This window comes from Moschus berezovskii, chromosome 24 (genome assembly GCF_049115385.1).
Source record: "Moschus berezovskii isolate FMDL1 chromosome 24, NW_MosBer_1.0, whole genome shotgun sequence".
NCBI classification, from domain to species: domain Eukaryota; kingdom Metazoa; phylum Chordata; class Mammalia; order Artiodactyla; family Moschidae; genus Moschus; species Moschus berezovskii.
Genome location: NC_142483.1, coordinates 7,099,392 through 7,125,543, shown reverse-complemented (window position 1 = coordinate 7,125,543; position 26,152 = coordinate 7,099,392). Strand labels below are relative to the sequence as shown.

Below are 26,152 nucleotides of genomic sequence, written 5' to 3'. Positions count from 1 at the left end.
AACAGTGTAAGAGGGTTCCCTTTTCTCCACACCGTCTCCAGCGTTTATTGCTTGTAGACTTTTGGATAGCAGCCATTCTGACTGGCATGAAATGGTACCTCATTGTGGTTTTGATTTGCATTTCTCTGATAATGAGTGATGTTGAGCATCTTTTCATGTGTTTGTTAGCCATCTGTATGTCTTCTTTGGAGAAATGTCTGTTTAGTTCTTTGGCCCATTTTTTGATTGGGTCGTTTATTTTTCTGGAATTGAGATGCAGGAATTGCTTGTATATTTTAGAGATTAATTCTTTGTCAGTTGCTTCGTTTGCTATTATTTTATCCCATTCTGAAGGCTGTCTTTTCACCTTGCTTATAGTTTCCTTGGTTGTGTAAAAGCTTTTAATTTTAATTAGGTCCCGTTTGTTTATTTTTGCTTTTATTTCCATTACTCTGGGAGGTGGGTCATAGAGGATCCTACTGTGATTTATGTCGGAGAGTGTTTTGCCTATGTTTTCCTCTAGTAGTTTAATAGTTTCTGGTCTTACATTTTGATCTTTAATCCACTTTGAAGTTATTTTTGTGTATGGTGTTAGAAAATGCTCTAGTTTCATTCTTTTACAAGTGGTTAACCAGTTTTCCCAGCACCACTTGTTAAAGAGTTTGTCTTTTCTCCATTGTATATTCTTGCCTCCTTTGTCAAAGATAAGGTGTCCATAGGTGCGTGGACTTATCTCTGGGCTTTCTATTTTGCTCCATTGATCTATATTTCTGTCTTTGTGCCAGTACTATACTGTCTTGATGACTGCAGCTTTGTAGTAGAGCCTGAAGTCAGGCAGGTTGATTCCTCCAGTTCCATTCTTCTTTCTCAAGATTGCTTTGGCTATTTGAGGTTTTTTGTATTTCCATACAAATTGTGAAATTATTTGTTCTAGTTCTCTGAAAAATACCGTTGGTAGCTTGATAGGGATTGCATTGAATCTATAGACTGCTTTGGGAAGTATACTGATTTTCAGTATACTGATTCTTCCAACCCATGAACATGGTATATTTCTCCATCTATTTGTGTCCTCTTTGATTTCTTTCATCAGTGTTTTAGAATTTTCTATATATAGGTCTTTTGTTTCTTTAGGTAGATACATTTCTAAGTATTTTATTCTTTTCATTGCAATGGTGAATGGAATTTTTCCTTAATTTCTCTGTTTTCTCATTGTTAGTGTATAGGAATGCAAGGGATTTCTGTGTGTTGATTTTATATTCTGCAACTTTACTATATTCATTGATTAGCTCTAGTAATTTTCTGGTGGAGTCTTAAGGGTTTTCTATGTAGAGGATCATGTCATCTGCAAACAGTGAGAGTTTTACTTCTTTTCCAATCTGGATTCATTTCTTTTTCTGCTCTGTGGCCAAAACTTCCAAAACTATGTTGACTTGTACTGGTCATAGTGGGCACCCTTGTCTTGTTCTTGACTTTAGGGGAAGAGCTTTCAATTTTTCACCATTGAGGATAATGTTTGCTGTGGGTTTGTCATATATAGCTTTTATTATATTGAGGTATGTTCCTTCTAGTCCTGCTTTCTGGAGAATTTTTATCATAAATGGATGATGAATTTTGTCAAAATCTTTCTCTGCATCTATTGAGATAATATGATTTTTATCTTTCAATTTGTTAATGTGGTGTATTATGTTGATTGATTTGTGGATATTGAAGAATCCTTGCATCCCTGGGATAAAGCCCACTTGGTCATGATGTATGATCTTTTTAATATGTTGTTGGATTCTGTTTGCTAGAATTTTGTTAAGAATTTTTGCATCTATGTTCATCAGTGATATTGGCCTGTAGTTTTCTTTTTTTGTGGCATCTTTGTCAGGTTTTGGTATTAGGTGATGGTGGCCTCATAGAGTAGGTCTGGAAGTTTATCGTTCTCTGCAATTTTCTGGAAGAGTTTGAGTACGATAGGTCAAGCAGTCTGGGCTTTTCTTTGCTGGAAGATTTCTGATTACAGTTTCAGTTTCTGTGCTTGTGATGGGTCTGTTAAGATTTTCTATTTCTTCCTGGTTCAGTTTTGGAAAGTTGTATTTTTCTAAGAATTTGTCTATTTCTTCCAAGTTGTCCATTTTATTGGCATGTAGTTGCTGATAGTAGTCTCTTATGATCCTTTGTATTTCTGTGTTGTCTGTTGTGATTTCTCCATTTTCATTTCTAATTTTGTTGATTTGATTCTTCTCCCTTTGTTTCTTGATGAGTCTGGCTAACGGTCTGTCAATTTTATTTATCTTCTCAAAGAACAAGCTTTTAGCTTTGTTGATTTTTGCTATGGACTCTTTTTGTTTCTTTTGCATTTATTTCTGCCCTAATTTTTAAGATTTCTTTCCTTCTACTAACCCTGGGGTTCTTCATTTCTTCCTTTTCTAGTTGCTTTAGGTGTAGCTGCTGCTAAATCGCTTCAGTCATGTCTGACTCTGTGTCCCCATAGACAGCAGCCCAGCAGGCTCTACCATCCCTGGGATTCTCCAGGCAAGAATACTGGAGTGGGTTGCCATAGGTGTAGACTTAGGTTATTTATTTGACTTTTTTCTTGTTTCTTGAGGTAAGACTGTATTGCTATGAACCTTCCCCTTAGCACTGCTTTTGCAGTGTCCCATAGGTTTTGGGTTGTTGTGTTTTCATTTTCATTTGTTTTTATGCATATTTTGATTTCTTCTGTGATTTGTTGGTTATTCAGCAGTGTCTTGTTCAGCCTCCATATGTTGGAATTTTTAATAGTTTTTCTCCTGTAATTGACATCTAATTTTACTGCATTGTGGTCAGAAAAGATGCTTGGAATGATTTCAATTTTTTTGAATTTACCAAGGCTACATTTATGGCCCATGATGTGATCTATCCTGGAGAAGGTTCTGTGTGCGCTTGAGAAAAAGGTGAAATTCACTGTTTTGGGGTGAAATGTCCTATAGATATCAATTAGGTCTAACTGGTCTATTGTGTCATTTAACGTTTGTGTTTCCTGGTTAATTTTCTGTTTAGTTGATCTATCCATAGGTGTGAGTGGGGTATTAAAGTCTACCACTATTATTGTATTATTGTTAATTTCCCCTTTCATACTTGTTAGCATTTGCCTTACATATTGCCGTGCTCCTATGTTGGGTGCATATATATTTATAATTGTCATATCTTCTTGGATTGATCCTTTGATCATTATGTAGTTTCCTTGTCTCTTTTCACAGCCTTTGCTTTAAAGTCTATTTTATCTGATATGAGTATTGCTACTCCTGCTTTCTTTTGGTCTCTATTTGCATGGAATGTCTTTTTCCAGCCCTTCACTTTGAATCTGTATGTGTCCCTTGTTTTGAGGTGGGTCTCTTGTAGACAACATATATGGGGTCTTGGTTTTGTATCCATTCAGCCAGCCTTTGTCTTTTGGTTGGGGCATTCAACCCATTTACGTTTAAGAAAATTATTGATAACTATGATCCCGTTGCCATTTACTTTGTTGTTTTGGGTTCGAGTTTATACACCGTTTCTGTATTTCCTGTCTAGAGAAGATCCTTTAGCATTTGTTGGGAGAGCTGGTTTGGTGGTGCTGAATTCTCTCAGCTTTTGCTTATCTGTGAAGCTTTTGATTTCTCCTTCATATTTGAATGAGATCCTTGCTGGGTATAGTAATCTGGGTTGTAGGTTTTTCTCTTTCATCACTTTAAGTATGTCCTGCCATTCCCTTCTGGCCTGAAGAGTTTCTATTGAAAGATCAGCTGTTATCCTTGTGAATCCCCTTGTGAGTTATTTGCTGCTTTTCCCTTGCTGCTTTTAGTATTTGCTCTTTGGGTTTGTTCTTCATTAATTTGATTAATATGTGTCTTGGGGTGTTTCGCCTTGGGTCTATCCTGTTTGGGACTCTCTGGGTTTCTTGGGCTTGGGTGACTATGTCTTTCCCCATTTTAGGGATGTTTTCAACTATTATCTCCCCAAGTATTTTCTCATGGTCTTTCTTCTTCTTCCTGGATTCCTATGATTCAAATGTTGGGGCGTTTAACATTGTCCCAGGTGTCTCTGAGGTTGTCCTCATTTTTTTTTCCTCTCTGCTTCATTTATTTCTAACTTTCTATCTTCTACTTCAGTTATCCTATCTTCTACCTCCCTTATTCTACTGTTGGTTCCCTCCAGAGTGTTTTTCATCTCATTTATTGCATTATTCATTATATATTGACTCTTTTATTTCTTCTAGGTCCTTGTTAAACATTTCTTGCATCTTTACAATCCTTGTCTCTAGGCTATTTATCTGTAACTCCATTTTGTTTTCAAGGTTTTGGATCATTTTCACTATCATTATTCTGAATTCTTTTTCAGGTAGATTCCCTGTCTTTTCCTCTTTGGTTTGGTTTGGTGGGCATTTATCCTGTTCCTTTACCTGCTGAGTATTTCTCTGCCTTTTTCTCTTGCTTAGATTGCTGTGTTTGGGGTGGCCTTTCCATATTCTGGCAGTTTGTGGTTCCTCTTTATTGTGGAGGTTCCTCGCTGTGGGTGGGGTTGGACGGGTGACTTGTCAAGGTTTCCTGGTTAGGGAAACTTGTGTCAGTGTTCTAGTGGGTGGAACTGGACTTCTTCTCTCTGGAGTGCAATGAAGTCTCCACTGTTGAGTTTTGAGATGTCAGTGGGTTTGGTATGACTTTGGGCAGCCTGTATATTGAAGGTCAGGGCTATGTTCCTGTGTTGCTGGAGAATTTGCATGGTATGTCTTGCTCTGGAACTTGTTGACCCTTGAGTGGTGCTTGGTTTCAGTATAGGTATGGAGGCGTTTGATAAGCTCCTATCAATTAACGTTCCCTGGAGTCAGGAGTTCTCTGGTGTTCTCAGGTTTTGAACTTAAGCTTCCTGCCTCTGGATTTCAGTCTTATTCTTACAGTAGCCTCAAGACTTCTCCATCTATACAGCACCAATGACAAAACATCTAGGTTAATGATGAAAAGTTTCTCCACAGTGAGGGATACCCAGAGAGGTTCACAGAGTTACAGGGAGAAGAGAAGAGGGGGGAGGGAGACAGAGGTGGCCAGGAGGAGAAGAGGGGGAGTTAAAAGGGGAGAGAGCAAGCTGGCCTGTGATCAGTTCCCTAAGTGTTCTCCACAGCCCGGAACACACAGAGGCTCACAGAGTTGGGTAGAGAAGAGAAGGGGGAGGGAGGAGACAGAGGCGACCTGGAGGAGAAAAAGGAGAGTCAAAAGGGGAGAGGGCAATCAAGCCAGTAATCACACTCCCAAGTAAAAATGGGTACTGAAGATTGGATTCTTAAAGGTACAAAATTGATAACAAATACCAAAAAGCAAAGATTAAAAATCTAGATTACAAAGTCACAAAAATTATAAAATATGTATATGAAGTTTGATTTAAAAATAGGGTCTTTTTTTGCAAGGTAATAGTAGATTATAAAAATGAAAATTAAAGGAGTAATAGAGGACTTAAAATTTAAAAATTTTTTTAATTTAAAAAATGCTAATAGTAAAAATATATCTCGGAATTTCTCTGGAGCTGTTGCAGACAGTGTGGGGTCAGTTCAGTTTCAGATAGTTCCTTGATCCGGCTTATACTTCTCAAGATCTATAGGCCCCTTCCAGTGTTCCGTTCCGTCGCTCAGTCGTGTCCGACTCTATGCGACCCCGTGGACTGTAGCCTACCAGGCTTCTCCATCCACGGGATTCTCCAGGCAAGAATACTGGAGTGGGTTACTGTTTCCTTCTCCAGGGGATCTTCCCGACCCAGGGATTGAACCCGGGTCTCCCACATTGGAGGCAGACGCTTTAACCTCTGAGCCACCAGGGAAGCCCAGTGTAGTCGGTGCTAACTACAGGGTTTTAATCTGTTGCACCTGTCACTTCCAAAGCGGTTCCCTCTGTTTATTTTAGCTTCTTCTGTTTGCTGGGCTCTTCGGTGTTTAATTTCCGCCCTGACACAAGGGGGTCACTTATTGAGGCTCACTTGCTCAGTCATGCTGCAGGGAGGGAGGAGCACTGCAAACAAACACCACTGGCGTCTGCAGGGACTTCTTGCAGTGTTTCAGCCGCTCTGGGTTTGCCCCCACTCACACCGTGTGTGCTTTCGTGGTCTACACTTCTCAGGCTCTAGGCTGCTCTGCTGGGAACTGTCTGAGGTGGGCCCTGGGCTGCGTGCCCTTCCCAGGTCCAAGAAGCTCAGGTGACCAGGTGCTTGGTGAGCGTGGTCACCCCCAGGTGGGGGGTAAGTCTTGTCGCCTCCCCCGTCCCAGCTGCTCGGTTTTCTGGGTGTACAAAGGGCGCGCCTTCTCAGGTGTGCCGTGTCTCTCTCCTGGGGAGCTGAACTCTTGGTTAGCAACAGAGCCTGCTTGCAGTTTGCTAGCGGATGCTTCTCTGGGGCTGCGATTGCCCCACCCGGCTCTGGCTGCCCCCCACCGGCCCGGCTCCAGCGGTGGATGGGCTGGTCCGCAGCCTGTTAGTGCTCCTCTGGTACTTGCTTAGTCCTTTGTTCTGTGAGCGGGCCTGGCAGTGCCTCGGGTTAGGGCTTCTCACGGGATAGTTCTCTCTTTTCTCTCTGGCTATCCCAGTTTGGGTTGCTAGTGCAGGTCAGGTCCCTCAGGTTGCCCTCAGGGCATTTGGGCCCGGTCCTTACCCTAAGTAATGCAGCCCGCGCCTCCCTGTTCAGCCCCCGCTTGCTGGTGGTGGCTGCGAGCACTGGGAGTTGCCGTTAGGCATGTAATCTGTGGGGTTTAATTAATTATTTTTCCTCCAGGTTATGTTGCCCTGAGATTCCAAGATTCCCCACAGACCCGCTGGTGAGCGTCTTTCCTGGTGTCTGGAAACTTCTCTTTTAAGACTCCCTTCCCGGGATGGATCTCTGTCCCTACCTCTTTTGTCTTTATCTTTTATATTTTGTCCTACCTCCTTTTGAAGATAATGGGCTGCCTTTCTGGGTGCCTGATGTCCTCTGCCAGCACTCAGAAGTTTTGCTCAGTGTTCAAATGTTCTTTTGATGAATTTGTGGGGGAGAAAGTGGTATCCCCGTCCTATTCCTCTGCTATTGTAGGACTGCCCCCCCATATCCATTTTAAAGCTACATCTATAAGTGGTGTCATGTAATACTTGTGATTATCTGGCAAACTTGACTAATATGATCATCTCTGGCTCCATCCATGTTGCTGTAAATAGAGATTTCATTCTTTGATCTAATAGTCCATCATATGGACGGGGCACGTCTTCTTTATGTTTGTTCTGTTGGTGGATGGATAGGGAGTTCACATGCTTATTGTAGGTAGATGGGAAAAGGCCAGTGTGACTGTTGCCAGTGGTTTTCTCTTTGGACAGACAAGCAGGAGTGGCACTGCTGGATCTTCGGGGAGCTGCACCTTTCCTTTCCTGAAGACCTTCTCTACTTCTCTCCATACTGGCTGTGAGAAATGTACCTTTCCACGTATACACTGCACAGGGTCCCTTCTCTCCAGGCCCCCTCCATCATATATTCTTTGTAGTCTCTTTAATGACTGGTGCCAGGAGATACCTCCTTGTAGATTTCATTTGCATTTCTCGAAGCACTAGAGATGCCTTCCCCCCCCCCCCCCCGAGGAGGTTTAAAAAGAAAAACACAGGTTGAGTGAACTTTCCCCTTTTGAACTTGGTTTGTCGCAGGCTGGCCCATTTTTTAATTTGTCTTCAATTACCTCATGCAGAAAATTTCTTGAGAGTTATGCTGTTTCCCACCCCTGAAGCCTTTTTGCATATTAAGTACCCAGAAGCACAGGGTTTAAAGCTGTTACCCCAGAAACAGCCACAAGGCGGCAGCACTTCTGTGTCAGCTCTCTGGTAACCTAGGTAACCAGAGTCTGGAGAATGACTTGTTTCTTGCTTGTCAATCAGGTGGAAAGTGCCCTAACAGACACCCAAGGACTTGTGTCTCATTTCTCCTGGCTCCATGAACTTCTAGACAGATCCCAACACCTGCGCCAGTGGTATGCAACTGAGGGACTGTAAGGAAGGAGGCTAGAGGTACCTATGCACCAGAAGCCATGAAGACTGGGGGACTTGCTCTCCTTGCCCAGGGAGTCCACCACCCTTTAGCTGTATGAGACGTGGTTTACCTGTAGAATGGCTCGACTATATTTAGAGATCAGGGTCCCATTCAGAGGAGACCAGGTACTTCAGGTCCAAGGTGGCTTGTACGCTGGCTGTCCCATTCTCCCTGGGTCACCGCAGCTCATGACTGTCAAAATAGGGATCCAAGCCACCTCCGCATTCCAGGAGATGAGCCCAACCAGAATCAATTAGGCCTGAGTGAAACAGAGGAGGCGTTCTTACATTGAATTTTTATTTTCTCCTGGGGTATGGTCAATTTACAGTATCGTCTTTGAGTTCAATAGGAACTGGATTCAAGTTCACATAGACAAGGGCTGATTTTTTATTTTGATTCTTTGGTGACAGTGTTTGCAGTGTGAGTCGAGTTGTCTGTGCTATGCAGTAGGGCCTCATTAATTGTCTGTTTACATTTGTATGTATATTAGCGTGTACCAGTTCAGGCTAACCTCGTGATTTTTCTCTCCAACCTTGCCATCATGCTCCACCGGAAACTAAATTTTTTGTCTGAGGGTGGGTGTTTACATTTCCATGTGAATTAGTTCAGTTTGATTCTAGTTTCCACCTAGAAGTGATATCATCAGCTTGGTCTTTCTCTGACTTGAATTAGTGAGGTCTTCTCCGGGTCCATGCATACTGTTGTCAATGCTGTTGCAATTTGGTTTTCTGACTAATAGTCTATTGTATACATGGGGTCTTCTTTGTATAAGATGTATACATACATTGTCTCTTCTACTATCACTGGACAATAGTTTGTGTGCCCTGCCCATTGTAGGTAGATGGGAAAAGGCCAAGGGAGAGAGTGTGTGATTTTCATTGTTGGTCTTCTCTTTGAACAGAAAAGTAGGAGTGCATGGCGAGATGTACAGAGCTGTAGTTCTCCTTTCTTAAATAGCTTCTCCACTTCTCTCTATACTGGCTCTGAGCAATTTACTTTTCCACAAATACCTTGCTCAGGGTACCTTTTCTCCAGGCCCTCTCCATCGTGTATTGTTTGTAGGATTTTTGATGATTTGTGTCAGAGATACCTTGTTGTAGATTTCATTTGCATTTCTCTAAGCAATGGAGATGCTGAGCATCTTCTCAGGTGCTTTAAAAAGAAAAACACAGGTTGAGTGAACTTTCTCCTTTTGAAATTGGCATGTGGCAAGCAGACTCTTATGAATTTTTCTTCCGGGACCTCCTACAGCACTTCATGAGAGCTGTGGTCTTTCATACCCTTCAAGCCTTTTGCTTATTAAATACTCAGAAACGTAAGTTTTACAGTCCACAGGGTCGCAAAGAATCAGACACGACTGAGTGGCTTCACTTTCAACATAGGTTTTAAGGTTGTTGATCCTAGAAATAGCCACTGTCAAACCTGGGATCCAAGCTACCTCAGGGCTCCAAGATATGACCCCAGCCCAGACCAATTAGGCCTGAATGGAAAAAAGGAGGCATTTCTAAAGTGAATTCAAGTTTTATTTTCTCCTGGATTACGATTAATACACAGAATCGTGTATGAGTTGAATGGGAACTGGACTCAGATTCAAATGTACATGGAATGACTGCTGTTTGGGTTCTTTGGGACACAGTTATTTGCAGAGTGAATAGAGTTGTCTGTGTTCCACTGTAGGGTCTCCTAAATCATTTATCGTAAATATATATACAAATACACGCATATCGGTGTGTAGCTGTGAACTCCGAGCTCGTAATTTCCCTCTCCACCCTCCCCATCTTGCCCCTTTGACGACAGTTTCTTTTTCTGAAACTGGCTGTTGACATTTCTTTGGTGTGTTAGTTCAGTGCTGTTTGGGTGTCCACCTATATGTGGTATCGTCTGTGCTTGGCTTTTTTCTGTCTTGAGTTACTGTATCTTGTCCCGGTCCATCCATACTGGCGTCAGGCCTGTGCTGTCTTTGGTTTTCTGAGTAGCAGTCCATTGTTTATATGAGGCCCATCTTCTTTATCCTCAGTCGCTGGGCATTCTGGTAGTTTCCACGCCTTGCCTGTTGCAGGTAGATAGGCAAAGGCCAATGGAGTGCGTATGTGTGTGTTTTCGAACGATGTTTTCCTCTCCCCACATGCAAGCAGGAGTGGGACTGCTGGAACTTTAGAGAGCTGCACCTTTCCTTTCCTAAGGACCTCCTTGACTTCTCTGCATACTGGCTGTGAGCCACTCAGCTTTCCACAAATACCTTCCTCGGAGTCACTTTTCTCCACACCCCCTCCATTAGATATTCTGTGTCACCTTTTTGATTACAGATGCCAGGAGACACTTCGTTGTAGATTTTACCTGCCTTTCTCTAAGCACTGGAGATAATGGGCATCTTTTCAGGGATTTTAATAAGGAAAACACGAGTTCACTCTTCTTCACCCTTTGGCACAGGCTTGTCACCAGTTGGCCCTAGTTGATGTTTTCAGTAGATTTCTTGGGAGCCTGGTCACTCAGCCCCTCAAGCCTTGTGCACATTAGGTACCCACAAGGATAGCATTTTAGGCTGCTGTTTGTGGAAACAGCCACAAGGAGGCAGCACTCTTCACTCCCACCCCCACCCCCGCCCCTCTGCTCACCAGGGCAACCAGAGTCTGGGAGAAAGCCTTGTTCTTGGGATGTCAATTAGGTCGCGAGTGCCTGAATAGACATCCAAGGTGGGCCTCATTTTCCTCTCCCCATGAAGTTCTAGACCGATTCCAAGCCCTGCACCAGTGTTATGTAGTTCACGAATTCTAAGGAGGAGGGCAAAGCTACCTCTGCTCCAGGAGCCGTGAAGACTGGGTGACTTTCTTACTCTGCCCTGGGGTTACACCATCCTTTAGCTGTAGGAGGTTTGGTGTACCTGCAGGAGGGCCCGTTTGGAAATAGAGACTGGCTTCCCATCTAGGGGATACTAGGAACTACAGGTCCGCAGTGGCCTCCTTGGAAGGCTGTCACTTCCTGCCTTCCTCACGGGGACTCATGACTTCCCATCGAGGAATCCCAGGCACCTCAGGCCCCAGGATACACCCCAGGCACCATCAGTTAAGCCTGATTTCAAAAAGGACGCGTTTTTAACCTCTCGCAGTATGGTAGTTTACTGGGTCATGTGAGTCCAGCAGGAACTGGATTCCTCTTTACACACACCTGCAGCGATTTTTCTTCACCTACTTCTGTATGCTTTTGTGTCTTCATAGCTGTGCCTTCACCATCTCAACTCCCAGGTCACCTCCTCGGTCCTGATTAGGAAGCAACAATGACTCTAAGCTGTTAACACTTTATCAGTAGAGAACGATGTAAGTTCTCGCAGAAAAAGCGCACTCCGTGTTTGAAGTAGTTAAGTCAGGTTTGAGGTCTCGACAGCTGACATTCCTCACTAGCCCGGGTCAAGTGTGGAGACGGATGATCCAACCTCAGAATGTGGCTTCTCCTTGCGATTTAAAGGTGCCCCAGTACCTCAGCAGCGGGGGTGTTGTGGGAGTCCCAACTCCCCTGGGTGTGTAACCGTGTTCTTACCGCGCGCAGGCTGTTCAAGGCACGGGCCTGGCTTTCATCGTCTACACGGAGGCCATTAAGAACATGGAGGTGTCCCAGCTGTGGTCCGTGCTCTACTTTTTCATGCTGTTGCTGCTGGGCATTGGGAGCATGCTGGGCAACACGGCCGCCATCCTCACCCCTCTGACGGACAGCAAGGTCATCTCCAGCTACCTGCCCAAGGAGGCCATCTCCGGTGAGTGGGCCAGGCACCAAGGCGGCGGTGGGGCTCGGGGAGCCGAGCAGCGGCACTGTCCTCAGGGCTCACCTACTCCCTGAGTCACTGCCGCGTTCTCTCAGGAGTCCTGCTGTGGCTCAGTCAGGCACTCTGGGAACATAATTCACCCCACTTCTTGCCCTCCACATCATGGGGAAGTCAGGTGGTCACCCCAACCTTCAGCAAAGGCCAGACTCCCCAACATGGCCCTCCAAGCTCTCCAGGCATTCAGAGAACCTGCTTTTTGTCTGTGCTGACCTAAGAATAACAATGACAATTTGTATATTTCTTAAACACACTCTCAGTGAACCACCACGGAGTCAAGGTACAGAGCATTTCTCTCAACCAACAGCCCCTTCCCGCTGCTGTCCAGTCAGCACGCCCCGCCCCCAGAGGCCACCTCTGCTCTGAATGCTACCATCTGAGGTCGTTCCTGCTCTCAAACTGCACGTCTGTCAAGTCACACTGTACTTACCCTGTCTGTTGTCATCATTCAAACTCAAGTCAATGAAATCCACTCTGGTTCAGTTCGGTTCATTTGACTCTGCAACCCCATAAACTGCAGCACGCCAGGCTTCCCTGTCCATCACCAACTCCCGGAGTCTACTCAAACTCATCTCCATTGAGTCGGTGATGCCATCCAACCATCTCATCCTCTGTCATCCCCTTTTCCTACTGCCCAGCATCAGGTCTTTTCCAATGAGTCAGTTCTTTGCATCAGGTGGCCAAAGTATTGGAGTTTCAGCATCAGTCCTTCCAGTGAATATTCAGGACTGATTTCCTCTAGGATGAACTGCTTGGATCTCCTTGCAGCCCAGGGACGCTCAAATCCATACACTCTGGCGGCAAGTGGCAATCATCCCTCTCTCCTGTCTGTGAAAAGTCCATCGGCAGCCCACACCCAATGCCGTATCTGCCCGTTCTGCTCCTGGTTGGACAGGCATGCCTCCAGCCACCACCCACGTGCTCCTCTGCAACCCACAGTGTCTGGAGGACCCTGGGACCCCCAAGCCCTGCCCCTGATGACACCACTCCAGCACAGCCACAGTGGCCCTCCAGCCCCAATTCATCTCTGCTCCCACCAGTGCCCGCTGGCATCTCTCCTCTCAGGAGCCAGCACTGTGTGCCTGCAGCTCCCCGACGGCTCACAGCCTGTTCTCCCCTCAGGACAGCGGCAGGGCTCATGGCGGGTGGCGGTGGCCAGAGAACGGGGGAGCGTTAGGGTCTAATACTTTTCTTGGGGGGGTGTCTGAATTCCATCACTGCTCCTTTTCATGCTGTGTGATCTTGGGAAAGTTACCCGGCATCTTTGAGCCTTGGCTCCCCCCACCCTATAAAAGGGGGCTCACCTCCTGCTACCTGACTCACAGCCTTCAGGAGCTGGTTGCCGTGGGATCTTGCTCGGCGTTTATTTCTCCTTGTCCCCTCTCTTCCGGTCAGATGTCAGTCCTCCACTGGGGGTCCTGCAGCTCAACTCTCCTCCCGCCTAATTCACCTCCCACGAGGTGGGATAAACAACATAAGTGGACCCACAGCCCGGGTGAGAGCACTTAGACAGCGATGCCCCCAGTTTTACCTTTCACACCGAGTCAGGTGTCCTCTGCCAAACCCCTCCGTAAGCGAGCGTCAGGAAGTCCCCCTGACACGCCTCCCACCGCCGTGGCCCCACGGGAAGCTGGGTGAACAGGCGCGGTTGCAGGCAGCTGAGCAGGGGGTCTTGTGGTCCCAGGTCTGGTGTGCCTCACCAACTGCGCCATCGGCCTGCTGTTCACCATGGAGGCCGGCAGCTACTGGTTTGACATCTTCAACGACTACGCTGCCACACTGTCCCTGCTGCTCATCGTCCTGGTGGAGACGGTCGCCGTGTGCTACCTGTACGGGCTGAGCAGGTAGGAGGCGCCGCCTGACAACTGCACAGGAAATGCACCCACGAAGGCACGACTCCCAGCACTTTCTCCACATGTAGCTTCCAGAATCCTGGAGAAGCTTCTCCAGTCTACTGTAAGACAGATACTGCCAGGCTGTTTCTAAATTCAGGCAAAAGAGTCAAGTTATAAGAAACAGAGGGCCAGTAGACACAATGGCAATCACAGTGGGGGGCTGCAGGCACTGCAGCTGCTGACAGATGGCAGGGCGGGCGGGATGGCGCAGGGCACTGCCCTCCTGTCTAGAGGCGGGCACCAGGGGCAGTGTCCTCTGATGTCCACTCACCTGTGGGCAGTTGCTTTGCCCCCTTGGTGGCAGCCTGTGCCCTTCTCCCTTCCCCCAGGACCCCTCTCCCCAGGAGAGAGGGCCCCATGGTCGTGTTCAAGTACCAGTGGTGCGCAGCACAGAATCTTCCTAAGCACAGAGGGCTCTGTGGCGTGGACCGCCTGCCTCCAACAGCACGGAGAATCCAGACTTTCCCCGCTCTCCAAACAGATTTGAAAGCGAACTCAAGGCCATGACTGGACGTGCGCTGAACTGGTACTGGAAGGCCATGTGGGGCGGCGTGAGCCCGCTGCTCATCGTCAGCCTCTTCATCTTCTACCTGAGTGACTACATCATCACAGGGACCCTGCGGTACCAAGCCTGGGACGCCGCCCAGGTACCTGCCAACTCGGGGGCCTCGCTTTCTGAAGCCAGGTGCCTCTCCAGAACAGGGGCGGTTATTTGTCACAGTGGGGCATCAGCAGGTACTTGCTTTCTTCAGTCTTTACTGGAGTATGGTTGCTTGCCCGTGCTGCGTTAGTTTCTGCTGCAGGACACGTGGGTCAGTCATACATACATCCACGTTCTGGCACTTTCTTCCCATTGAGGCCACCACAGAGCTACAGGGCGGGTCCCCATTAGTTATTTATCATAATTAGACACTGTATTATGTGTGTCAATTCCAACGTCCTGTTCATTCCACTCCCCTCTCCCGCTGACTCATTGCAGTTCTCATTTCCTCTAATAATTTGTGAAGTTGGAGTCTTCTGTCTCCATATAAAGTGTGGAATGTTTTGTTCTAATTCTGTGAAAATGTGCTTGGTAATCTGATAGGGATTGCACTCAATCTGTGGATTGCTTTGTGTAGTAGAATCATTTTCACAGTACAGAGTCTTTCAGTCCAGGAACACGGTAGATCTCTTTATCCATTTGTGTCACCTTTGATTTCTTTCATCAGTGTTTTATAGTTTTCTGAGTCTTTTGCCTCCTTCAGTTCAGTTCAGTCGCTCAGTCATGTCCGACTCTTTGTGACCCCATGAATCACAGCACGCCAGGCCTCCTTGTCCATCACCAACTCCCAGAGTTCACTCAAACTCATGTCCATCAAGTCAGTGATGCCATCCAGCCATCTCATCCTCTGTCGTCCCTGCCTCCTCCCACCCCCAATCCTTCCTAGCATCAGACTCTTTTCCAGCGAGTCAACTCGTCGCATGAGCTGGCCAAAGTATTGGAGTTTCAGCTTTAGCATCAGTCCTTCCAATGAACACCCAGGATTGATCTCCTTTAGAATGGACTGGTTAGATCTCCTTGCAGTTCAAGGGACTCTCAAGAGTCTTCTCCAGCACCACAGTTCAAAAGCATCAATTCTTTGGCGATCAGCTTTCTTCACAGTCCAACTCTCACATCCATACATGACCACAGGAAAAACCATAGCCTTGACTAGACGGACCTTTGTTGGCAAAGTAATGTCTCTGCTTTTTAATATGCTATCTAGGTTGGTCATAACTTTCCTGCCAAGGAGTACGCGTCTTTTAATTTCCTGGCTGCAATCAGCATCTGCAGTGATTTTGGAGCCCCCAAAAATAAAGTCTGACACTGTTTCCACTGTTTCCCCATCTATTTCCCATGAAGTGATGGGACCAGATGCCATGATCTTCGTTTTCTGAATGTTGAGCTTCAAGTCAAACTTTTCACTCTCCTCTCTCGCTTTCATCAAGAGGCTTTTGAGTTCCTCTTCACTTTCTGCCATAAGGGTGGTGTCATCTGCATATCTGAGGTCATTGATATTTCTCCCGGCAATCTTGATTCCAGCTTGTGCTTCTTCCAGCCCAGCGTTCCTCATGATGTACTCTGCATATAAGTTAAATAAGCAGGGTGACAATATACAACCTTGACGTACTCCTTTTCCTATTTGGAAACAGTCTGTTGTTCCATGTCCAGTTCTAACTGTTGCTTCCTGACCTGCATACAGGTTTCTCAAGAGGCAGGTCAGGTGGTCTGGGATTCCCATCTCTTTCAGAATGTTCCACAGTTTATTGTGATCCACATAGTCAAAGGCTTTGGCATAGTCAATGAAGCAGAAATAGATGTTTTTCTGGAACTCTCTTGCTTTCTCCATGATCCAGCGGATGTTGGCAATTTGATCTCTGGTGCCTTTTCTAAAACCTGCTTGAACAACTGGAAGTTCACGGTTCACATATTGCTGAAGCCTGGCTTGGAGAATTTTGAGCATGACTTTACTAGCGTGTGAGATGAGTGCAATTGCGCGACAGTTTGAGCATTCTTTGGCATTCCCTTTCTTTGGGATTGGAATGAAGACTGACCTTTTCCAGTCCTGTGGCCACTGCTGAGTTTTCCAAATTTGCTGGCATATTGAGTGCAGCACTTTCACAGCATCATCTTTCAGGATTTGAAATAGCTCAACTGGAATTCCATCACCTCCACTAGCTTTGTTCGTAGTGATGCTCTCTAAGGCCCACTTGACTTCACATTCCAAGATGTCTGGCTCCAGGTGAGTAATCAAGCCATTGTGATTATCTTCATCGTGAAGATCTTTTTTGTACAGTTCTTCTGTGTATTCTTGCCACCTCTTCTTAATATCTTCTGCCTCCTTCCGTTCCATTCCATCGCTCAGTCGTGTCCGACTCTATGCGACCCCATGGACTGTAGCCTACCAGGCTTCTCCATCCATGGGATTCTCCAGGCAAGAATACTGGAGTGGGTTACCGTTTCCTTCTCCAGGGGATCTTCCCGACCCAGGGATCGAACCCAGGTCTCCCGCATTGGAGGCAGAAGCTTTAACCTCTGAGCCACCAGGGAAGCCCCTCTGCCTACTTAGGTAGGTTTATTCCTAGGTATTTTATTCTTTTCGTTGTGATGGTCAATGGAATTCTTCATTTCTCTTTCCAATCTTTTGTTAGTGTATAAGAATGGAAGAGATTTCTGTGCATTAATTTTGTATCCTGCAACTTTAACAAATGCACTGATTAGCACCAGTAGTTTTCTGGTGGCTCTTTAGGATTTGCAGATAACATACTATACACAGAAAACAGGGATATTTTACCTTCTTTTCCAGTTTGTATTTCTTTTCTTTTTCCTCTCTGATCACTGTGGCTAGGACTTCCAAAACTATATTGAATAAACCCGCTACTGTATAGCACAGGGAACTCTGTTCCATGTTACGTGGCAGCCTGGATGGGAGGGGAGTCTGGAGAGAATGGATACGTATGTATGCATGGCTGAGTCCCTTTGCTGTCCACCTGAAACTATCACAACATTGTTAACCAGCTTTACTCCAATACAGAAAGTTAATAGTATCTCACCAAAGTCATAAAGATGGATGTAAATTTCCCACTTGCTGCTGTAGCAGACACTGTCCCTGCCATCTGCATCTGGGAACTCATCCCTTCTGTGTGGACACGGAAGTGATTGTGAGCTTAGAGCCATAGTGCTCACTTGCTGTTTCCTTAGATGTACAAGCTGTTTGGCTAAAACTCTGCAAGCTCATTACTAGTCTTGGCCATTTTCTTAATTCTAATTCCTAACAGAGGAAACAAAGAGGAGGAACAAAGGCATTAAGGGGGCATATACAACGATTTCAGACGAACAGTCTGAACATATACAGCATACCCTTTCCCCTGATTATGAGAGAGGCTGTTATAGTCACAGAAATAGTGTCTACTAAACAGCACCTCACAGAAAGCCCCCAAAACAGGGAGTGGGGGGAAACTGTGTTGAGTAAGCGTGGTGGGAGTGGACATCCTTGTCCTGTTCCTGATCTCAGCGGAAACACTTTCAGGGTTTCACTGAGAACCATGTGTGCCATGGGTTTGTCACTTATAGCCTTTATGATGTTGGGGAAGGTTCCCTCTTTGACTACCTTCTGGAACGTTTCTATTGTGAGTGCTGAGCTCTGTCAAAGCTCTTTCTGACCCTGAGACAGAACACAAAGAGCAACAGGAGTCTGGGGGCTGCTTCCCACAGCCACACTCGGCGTGGCTTTTTGGTTTACACACCGTACACACTGTGGCTGACAGCAGGCTCCTTTGAACTGGAGCGTCCTCTGGTTCTTTGGTGGGAAGGCAGCATTTGTTGGCTTTGGGGCCTCAACTGGTTTGTCATCAATTTCACATTTTGGGAAACGTCACAAATCCTACCAAGTCCATCAATCCTTCTCTTGAGAACTGTGTTACTGGAGTTAGTAGCTAACAATCCACATGGGGGTGGTTTGAACTCATTAATATTACATAAAATTGAAAATCTAGCCCTCTCGCATCACTGGCCACATTCCCGGGGGCCACCTATGTCCGGTGGGGGGTGATCCGCTCCCCTGCCTTTCGGTGCCAAGCCTCTACTATTCCCATGGTCGCTCTTCACAGGGAGCCCCAAACAGCAAGCATGCTGCTCCTGTTCACTGAAGGGCACGAGGGCTGGGTGTGCCCCGGGGGTAAGGACACGCTCCTCCTCCCACTGGGGGCATCTGCTGACACTCAGGTTCTCTCCTCAGGGTCAGCTGGTGACCAAGGACTACCCGCCCCACGCCCTGGCCGTCATTGGGCTGCTCGTGGCCTCCTCCACCATGTGCATCCCGCTCGTGGCCCTGGGCACGTTCATCACACGCCGCCTCAGGAGGGGAGGCACAGCCCCCGTGGCCTGAGAGCCGGGTGCCCCAGGACTGACACCGGCTGCTGCCGGAAATCCCAGCTCCGCACGCTCTCAGCCCGCTGTCTTCTCACCGATCAGGAAGGTGAGGAGGTGACTCCCTGAGGAGGCACCCTGCCCTGCCCACCAGGCAGCTCTGCGTCCCCGCCACCAGAGGCAGGATTCCCACGGCGAGTCTGGAAGGTTGCTGCTTGATGGCAGCAAAGTCCAACAAGCAGGGCGCACTGTGAACTGAAATTTAACTTTATGAAATAAAATTTTACAGATTTTTTTTTTCTGAAAAATCTCAAAATGTTAGAGGGCATTCGTTTGTAGAGACATTGGGAAAAGGAGTTTTCAGTGCCTAAGATGACAAATCTGAATGTCAGCAGTGCAAAATGAGTTCTATTTTCAGTCACGGTGAACCTGCAATCTACTGTGTTCTCCTTCCCTGAGAGGATGGGCTGGCCATAAAGAAAAAAAGTGAAGCTAACTTTCCAACAGGCCTAAGGTAATATTTGGACCTAACGACCAGCTCTTTATAGGAAAAACCATGATCACAACTTAGTCAGTGTTAAATTATTTACCTGTACGTAAGTCTTCTAAAATGTATAGAAAGGCTGGTCTCAAACAGAGCCTCTTCTAAGTGAAGACACCATATTTACGGCACGGCACTAGTCCACCCTGCAAACAGCTGCTGTCTTTCTACCTGTAACAGTAAGGAGGCCAAGGTCATCCTGACTTGAGAGGGCCCCTTCCCGTTCTAACGCTCCTGAATCCCGTGGTCTCAGTGACGCACAGCAAGGTTCTTTGGGTACACTGTACAGATATCTTTAAAGACACTTAAACACTCACCTGGGCCATCAGCTGGAGATGGCTTTTCTTTTAAAACCTTATTTTCATGCTATAAACTTCCACCTTCACCTGATGACCAGTTATAGAAAGACCATTTGGTGGTGTGGGGTAAGCTGGAGAGTCACATGTAAATTTAGCACAGACCCTGACCCCATATACAAAAATAAACCCCAAATGACCTAAAGACTTAATATAAGACGTGATACCATAAGACTCATAGAAGAGAACATAGGCAAAACATTCATTCTCTTGACATAAACCATACCAATATTTTCTTAGGTTAGTTTCCCAAGGCAATAGAGATAAAAGCAAAAATAAACAAATAAGGCCTAATCAAATGTATAAGCTGTTGCACAGCAAAAGGAAACCATAAACAAAATGACAACCTATGGACTGGGAGAAAATATTTCCAAATGATGTTACTAACAAGGGCTTAATTTCCAAAATCTACAGATAGCTCATACAACTCACAACTACAAATTAGAACATCACACTGGTGAGAAGGACCATCACTGACAAGTCTACAAATAACAAATGCTGGAGAGGGTGTAGAGAAAAGGGAACCCTCCTACACTCTTGGTGGGAATGTACACTGCTGCAACCACTGTGGAAACCAATATGGAGGTTCCTCACAAAACTAGAGTTGCCACATCACCTAGCAACCCCACTCCTGGGCATATATCCAGACAAAACTAGAATTCAAAAAGATACACGCACCCATATGTTCTTGGCAGCACTATTCACAGTAGCCAAGACCGGTAACCACCTAAATGTCCATCAGCAGATGAATGGAGAAAGATGTGGTACACATATGCAATGGAAGATCACTGAGCCATAAAAAAGAACAAAATGATGTCATTTACAGCAACAGGGATGGACCTAGAGATTATCATACTATGTAAGTCAGAAAGACAAATATCATGAATCACTTGTAAGGGGAAGATAAAACACAATTCAAATAAACTCATCTACGAAACAGACATATGGTCGCCAAGGGGGAGGGATGGTGGCCAAAGGATGGCCTGGGAGTCTGGGACTTATATTCAGGATGCACAAACAGCATGGTCCTACGGAAGGGCACAGAACTGTATTCTACATCCCATGATAAACCGTAATAGGAAAAAAAACCACTTGGCTTTAAAATGTATGCATTTACGTATCACGTCTAGTCAGTCCTATGGTTTCTTATCAGAGGGTCCTTCAGTGTCCAGGCCCCTCAGCTATCAAGGCTTGAAGAGTGGACACTCTCAACAGTAAACTTACAACGCAGTCTGTTCCTACACCTCACAGCTCGGTCCCCACCTCAGCCCTCAGTCACAATCCCTCACGACAGAGGCCGCCCCTCCTGGGGTTGTCTGTCAGCTGGGTGTCTCAGCCCCAAATGCCAGGGTCCTTAGGAGTGCAGACAAATTCTGTCCTCAAGCAGCACCACACTCACAGCGGTTGGACCTCAGTGGTCCTCCACCACAGTGTCCCTGCCAGCCCGCTGGGTGCACGTAAAGCTCCTGGTGTGCAGGCCACCCCGTGGAACCTGCCAACCTGAGAACCAGTGCCCTACTGAAGAGAGATGGGAACGGGTCAAACGGTCAGGCACATTTACATCAAAAGTGACCTTTAAAAGTCTGAGAGCACTTAATTTCTGCTCACAAAAGCCAAACACATGAAGAACCATTATTATAGACTAATGTGTTCCAGATAAATGTCCAGTTTCGGTTCAGTTTTACCCTGGTTTCTAAGAACTGCATGAAGAGCAGAACATTTCAGTCATCCTCTTAAATTACTAGTCCTGTTTCAAAAAAGCCTTTCCTGACTGTTTTCTAGGGACTGCACCAAAGCAGTCATCTTGGCATCCATCCACCCTCCTCCAAGAAGCTGGAGAAAGAAAGTCACATTCCATCCCCGCACCCTTAGCAGTACCATGACATCAGGACCAGGCAGGGACTCCAGGGAGTTTTCTACTTACACTAAGAACACGCCAGCTCCTAGTGCTAAAAAATCAGGTAGGGGAATATTTGTGTTTTTAGCCACTGTCATAATAAAACCCTGAACAAGTATCTCTCTTTTGGTAGTTCTGAAATCTCTAAACACAAGGTTTTCCCCTCATGTAAACATACTACCTAATTTTGGAAAAAAGTTAAATAAAGGAACAGAGAATCTGTCTGATCTCTTTTTTATGTCTGCTTCCTCACATGCACTGAAGCCACAGCAGTGCAGAAGCATGTCAAGGTCACAACCTGAGAACAGGGTCACATGGGAGCAGGAAGGCAGCATCCCAAAGAAAAATCAGGGAAAAAAATCCTGATTTGCTGGATTTAAGCAGAATGTGAGCACTTCTGAATTGCTGCAGAATCTTTCCAACCCTTCTGAGAGAGAGGTCCTGGCCAGTCTGCCCACCTCAGGATCCCTTATTGGCTGAGGCCACAAGAACCCACTCAATAGGCCTGGGTGTGACCTCAGAACTGTCCTGGGGTGGAAAGGGTGTGCTACCGTGTTGAGTTTTTAATAAGTTACTGTACATAAAAAATTAATTTATGGCTATTGCATTTTATAGACAGAAAAGTTGGGGAAAAGAACACATCCAACATTTTCTACCAAACATTCAGGAAAAGAAAGAAAAAGAGTGACCGGTTTAAAAAATCCTCTTGCAAGAAAAAAAGTGCATCTACAAATATGAAATTCTCAACCAGAACTTTCTGACCGGTCTCTTCAGGTCAATCTCGTGTCCTTTGGCTACTGCCTACCTGCACAGGACCCACCTTCATGGAATCTGTTAGAACCAGTCCTGGGAAGGTTCTAGGGACAGATCTGAGTTCTGGTCCCCGGACTTGATGGCTCTTAGGAAAGGAAGAGACGCAGTAATAGATAATAAATGATACGATTACAGACTGTGGTCTTTTCTAAAAAGGAAATAAACGAGCCTGGCAATGGTGTGAGAGGGACAATGCACAGTATCAAGTGGCTGAGGAGGAGAAGCAGGGCCTGAATTTTGAAGAGTGAACTGTAGTTACTGGAATTGCTGGCAGGTCCATCCAGGCAGAGGCAATAGCAGTGCAAAGGCCCGCAGGGAGAAGGAGCAGAAAGGAGGCCTGCAGCTGGACTGGGGAGGAGAGTGATGGCGGGTGGGCTTAGGGAGCAGAGGGGGACCAGGTCAGATGAGACCTGGGAGCCGTGACAATGAGGCTGCATCTCCAGAGAGCAGCAAAATCTCACCCGAGGGCCTTAACCCAGCTGACACTGGAAGATCACTGGTGGCTGTGGAGAAGGGACCGGAGGGGCTATAAATGGGGGTATGAGTCCACGGGACAGACGGTGGTTGGTGTGGACACTGGTGTGAGGAACTGGTGGGTCTGAGGTGTATTTTGGAGGGGAGAGTTGCCAAGACTTGCTTATGGACAGGATGCACAGTTGAAAGGAGGAGAGGGATATAATGTCACACTTACATTGGTGTGGATGTTTACAGGGTGGATGTTGGTGGCATTTTCTGAGATGGAGAAAGCTGGGCATGGAACCAACCAGTCTACAGAGTATAAATCAAGAGCCCTGGAAAAAGGGAAAAAAAAAAGAAAACCTCTGCTAGACTACATTAAGTTTGAGGCGACTGTGCATCGGGGGGAATGTGTGGCAGGCAGTTGAACACTGGAATCTAAGCTTGGGAAAGATCCAATCTAGAGGTAATTTTGGGGAATCACAGTATAAAGATGTTATTCAACCAGGGTTTCTAAACGGCATCACCGGGGGCAAGCGTGTGTGTGGAGAAGGGGCTTAGGGCGGGAGGCTACAGAAACCCCAGTGCTGCAGACACAGCCGCAGCTTCCTTTCCAGCCTTCTCACAGACAGGGGTCTGTGTGCCTCCCCGGGCATCTGAATGGGCCTCTGAGTGTTCCGACCAGGGAACTTGGTGGAAGGGAAGCCCTCTGACATCAGAGGCTCGGCCACACAGCTTCCACCTGGATTACTGGATCCCTCACTAGGGCCGCCCCAAGGCTGCAGAGCCACGTGGAGGCGCTGAGCTAACAGAACCAGTGGCACCCACCTTTCCGCCTCCCTTGTGTAGTGCCAGACCAACCTGGACCAGGGAGACCAACCAGCCCCTCTGTCAGCTGGGAGACCCCGTCAGTGCCCCCTGGATCACAGGAATCGCCCAGCTGAGCTCACACCCAGCTGTGACTCCTGACTCACAACACTGTGAGACTACCTTCCAGCAACAGGAAACCAGAACATAAAGATTATTAGAGACATCAACGGGTGAGAGCGTGGAGTAAAGAACCCAGGAGGAGGCGTGCTCCCAAAAGCTCAGACAGAAGGACATCTCCAGGTCTCCTAGACATGACTGATTCCCTGTAGTTTCTACTTCTCCCCTCAGAATCTACACTTAAACCCAACTGTAGTTCAGTTCAGTTCAGTTCAGTCGCTCAGTCGTGTCCGACTCTCTGCGACCCCATGAATCACAGCACACCAGGCCTCCCTGTCCATCAACAACTCCCGGAGTTCACTCAAACTCATGTCCATCGAGTCGGTGATGCCATCCAGCCATCTCATTCTCTGCCGTCCCCTTCTCCTCCCGCCCCCAACCTTTCCCAGCATCAGAGTCTTTTCCAGTGAGTCAACTCGTCGCATGAGGTGGCCAAAGTATTGCAGTTTCAGCTTTAGCATCAGTCCTTCCAATGAACACCCAGGATTGATCTCCCTTAGAATGGACTGGTTGGATCTCCTTGCGGTACAAGGGACTGTCAAGAGTCTTCTCCAACACCACAGTTCAAAAGCATCGATTCTTCGGCGATCAGCTTTCTTCACAGTCCAACTCTCACATCCATACATGACCACGGGAAAAACCATAGCCTTGACTAGACGGACCTTTGTTGGCAAAGTAATGTCTCTGCTTTTTAATATATTATCAAGGTTGGTCATAACTTTCCTTCCAAGGAGTAAGCGTCTTTTAATTTCATGGCTGCAATCAGCATCTGCAGTGATTTTGGAGCCCAAAAAAATAAAGTCTGACACTGTTGCCACTGTTTTTCCATCTATTTCCCATGAAGTGATGGGACCAGATGCCATGATCTTTGTTTTCTGAATGTTGAGCTTCAAGCCAAACTTTTCACTCTCCTCTTTCACTTTCATCAAGAGGCTTTTGAGTAAACCCAACTGTAACAGGAGATCAATTTAGGACGTAAAATGTAAGACGATACTTTAATGGATGACACTGTAGCTCTGTACAGCTAGAAAAATAAATACACAAAAGGCATGCATCGTTGAAAACGGGGAATGAAGAAAGAGGAACACCTGGGCCTTGGGCTAAAACAAAAAGGAAAGACAAAGCCACGCTCAGAATAATCGGTTAAAGGAAGTGCTAAGAACAAACAGGCCATCTAACCAGTTCAGCCAGGACCAGGGCATTCGTGGTAATAATTACACATCACAACAACTCATTAACTGTTCCGCTCCCCGCAGTGAAACCCCATTCATCGCGCCTCTGCATGACGTCCAACCCAGAGGACGGGAGCTGGGCCTCCAGGAAGACCTTCCGCCTGTAGACTTACCTGGGCTTCTCAGCAGGTGTGTGCGCGAACTGCCGTGTGAATGAGAATCAGTTCAACACTCAAGTGAGGGCCAAATACAAATCCGAACCCACGTTTTTCAACTCCAAGGCCAAGTGCTTGCTCTCATGCGTGCCTTATCTAAAATCAATTTCACAGGATGCTCCGTAAATTAAAAAATCCCGCAGACCAAAAATTTTGCTGCTGCTGTTACAAACACCCTTCTCTAGGAGTCACTTTTCAAACCTCTGACAAGCCCAACAGTTGAGACAACTGTGACTTTAATCTGATGTCTACAAATGGCTCTCACCTCAGATCCCTATTGTCAAAAAAACCAAAAACAGCTAGGAGTACCCAGTACTCGGGTTACTGCAAAACACCCTCTGGAGAATCCTCTGGCCCACAGACTGAGGAGCCGGGGCCCCGAGCTCAGGGCAGAGCCAGGCCACCCTGCAAGAGGCATCAGTGAGGACGTGTTCTCGGCAGTGGAGAAGCCCGACGCCCCTGGGAGTGGAGGGAGCCTGCAGTCCGACAGAGGAGGTGGTGAACCACAGGGCGGGAGAGTTGGCAGGCTCTCTGCTGACTCTCCCAGGAACCACGTGGGACAAGGAAACTGGACCACGTGTCGAATCACAGCACACAGTCCCTCTCAGGCTGTGCTCCTCCATCCGGCACTTCAGGTTTGGCCACGTGACCTGCTCTAACCAATGAAATGTGAGCAGAAGCAGCAGTCACCTTCAAGTGGAAATGTCTCCCTTCCTTCCTGCTAGGACAACTGGTCATGTTCCCGTGTGAAGCTGTTCCATCACCAGGCCCCAGAGTGCAGACAGCACGTCGCAAAGCTGCAGCAGACCCTTCAAGGATACCCAGAAGCAGTGAGAAATAAGCCTTCGGGTTGTTTTTTTATGCCCTTGAGATCTGTGGCTCATTTGTTACCTCAGCATAATCTGGTCTACCTGGATGGACACAGACCCTTTCCTTACTTTGCTTAGTCACTTCAGTCGTGTCCGACTCTGTGCGACCCCATAGATGGAAGCCCACCAGGCTCCCCCGTCCCTGGGATTCTCCAGGCAAGAACACTAGAGTGGGTTGCCATTTCCTTCTCCTTTCCTTACTTTACAGGGAGGAAAAAAAGACCTAAAAGGTGAAAAGAGCAAAA

At 46.7% G+C, this 26,152-nt stretch overlaps 1 protein-coding gene across 2 annotated transcripts in view; it reads left to right on the top strand.

The window, feature by feature from the left end:
• SLC6A20 (solute carrier family 6 member 20) overlaps nt 1-18,620 on the top strand; it is a 49,939-nt gene extending 31,319 nt beyond the window's left edge. The window contains exons 8-12 of one of the 2 annotated variants that reach the window (XM_088831818.1): nt 11,548-11,752; nt 13,503-13,662; nt 14,195-14,360; nt 16,706-16,802; nt 18,471-18,598. In XM_088831818.1, coding sequence (XP_088687944.1) covers nt 11,548-11,752; nt 13,503-13,662; nt 14,195-14,360; nt 16,706-16,765 — 591 coding nt within the window. In that variant the 3' untranslated portion in view covers nt 16,766-16,802; nt 18,471-18,598. Of the gene's footprint in view, nt 1-11,547; nt 11,753-13,502; nt 13,663-14,194; nt 14,361-16,705; nt 16,803-18,470 lie in introns of both variants that reach the window. The other variant, XM_055413615.2, reaches the window with a different exon arrangement.
• The last annotated feature ends 7,532 nt before the right edge of the window (nt 18,621-26,152 follow it).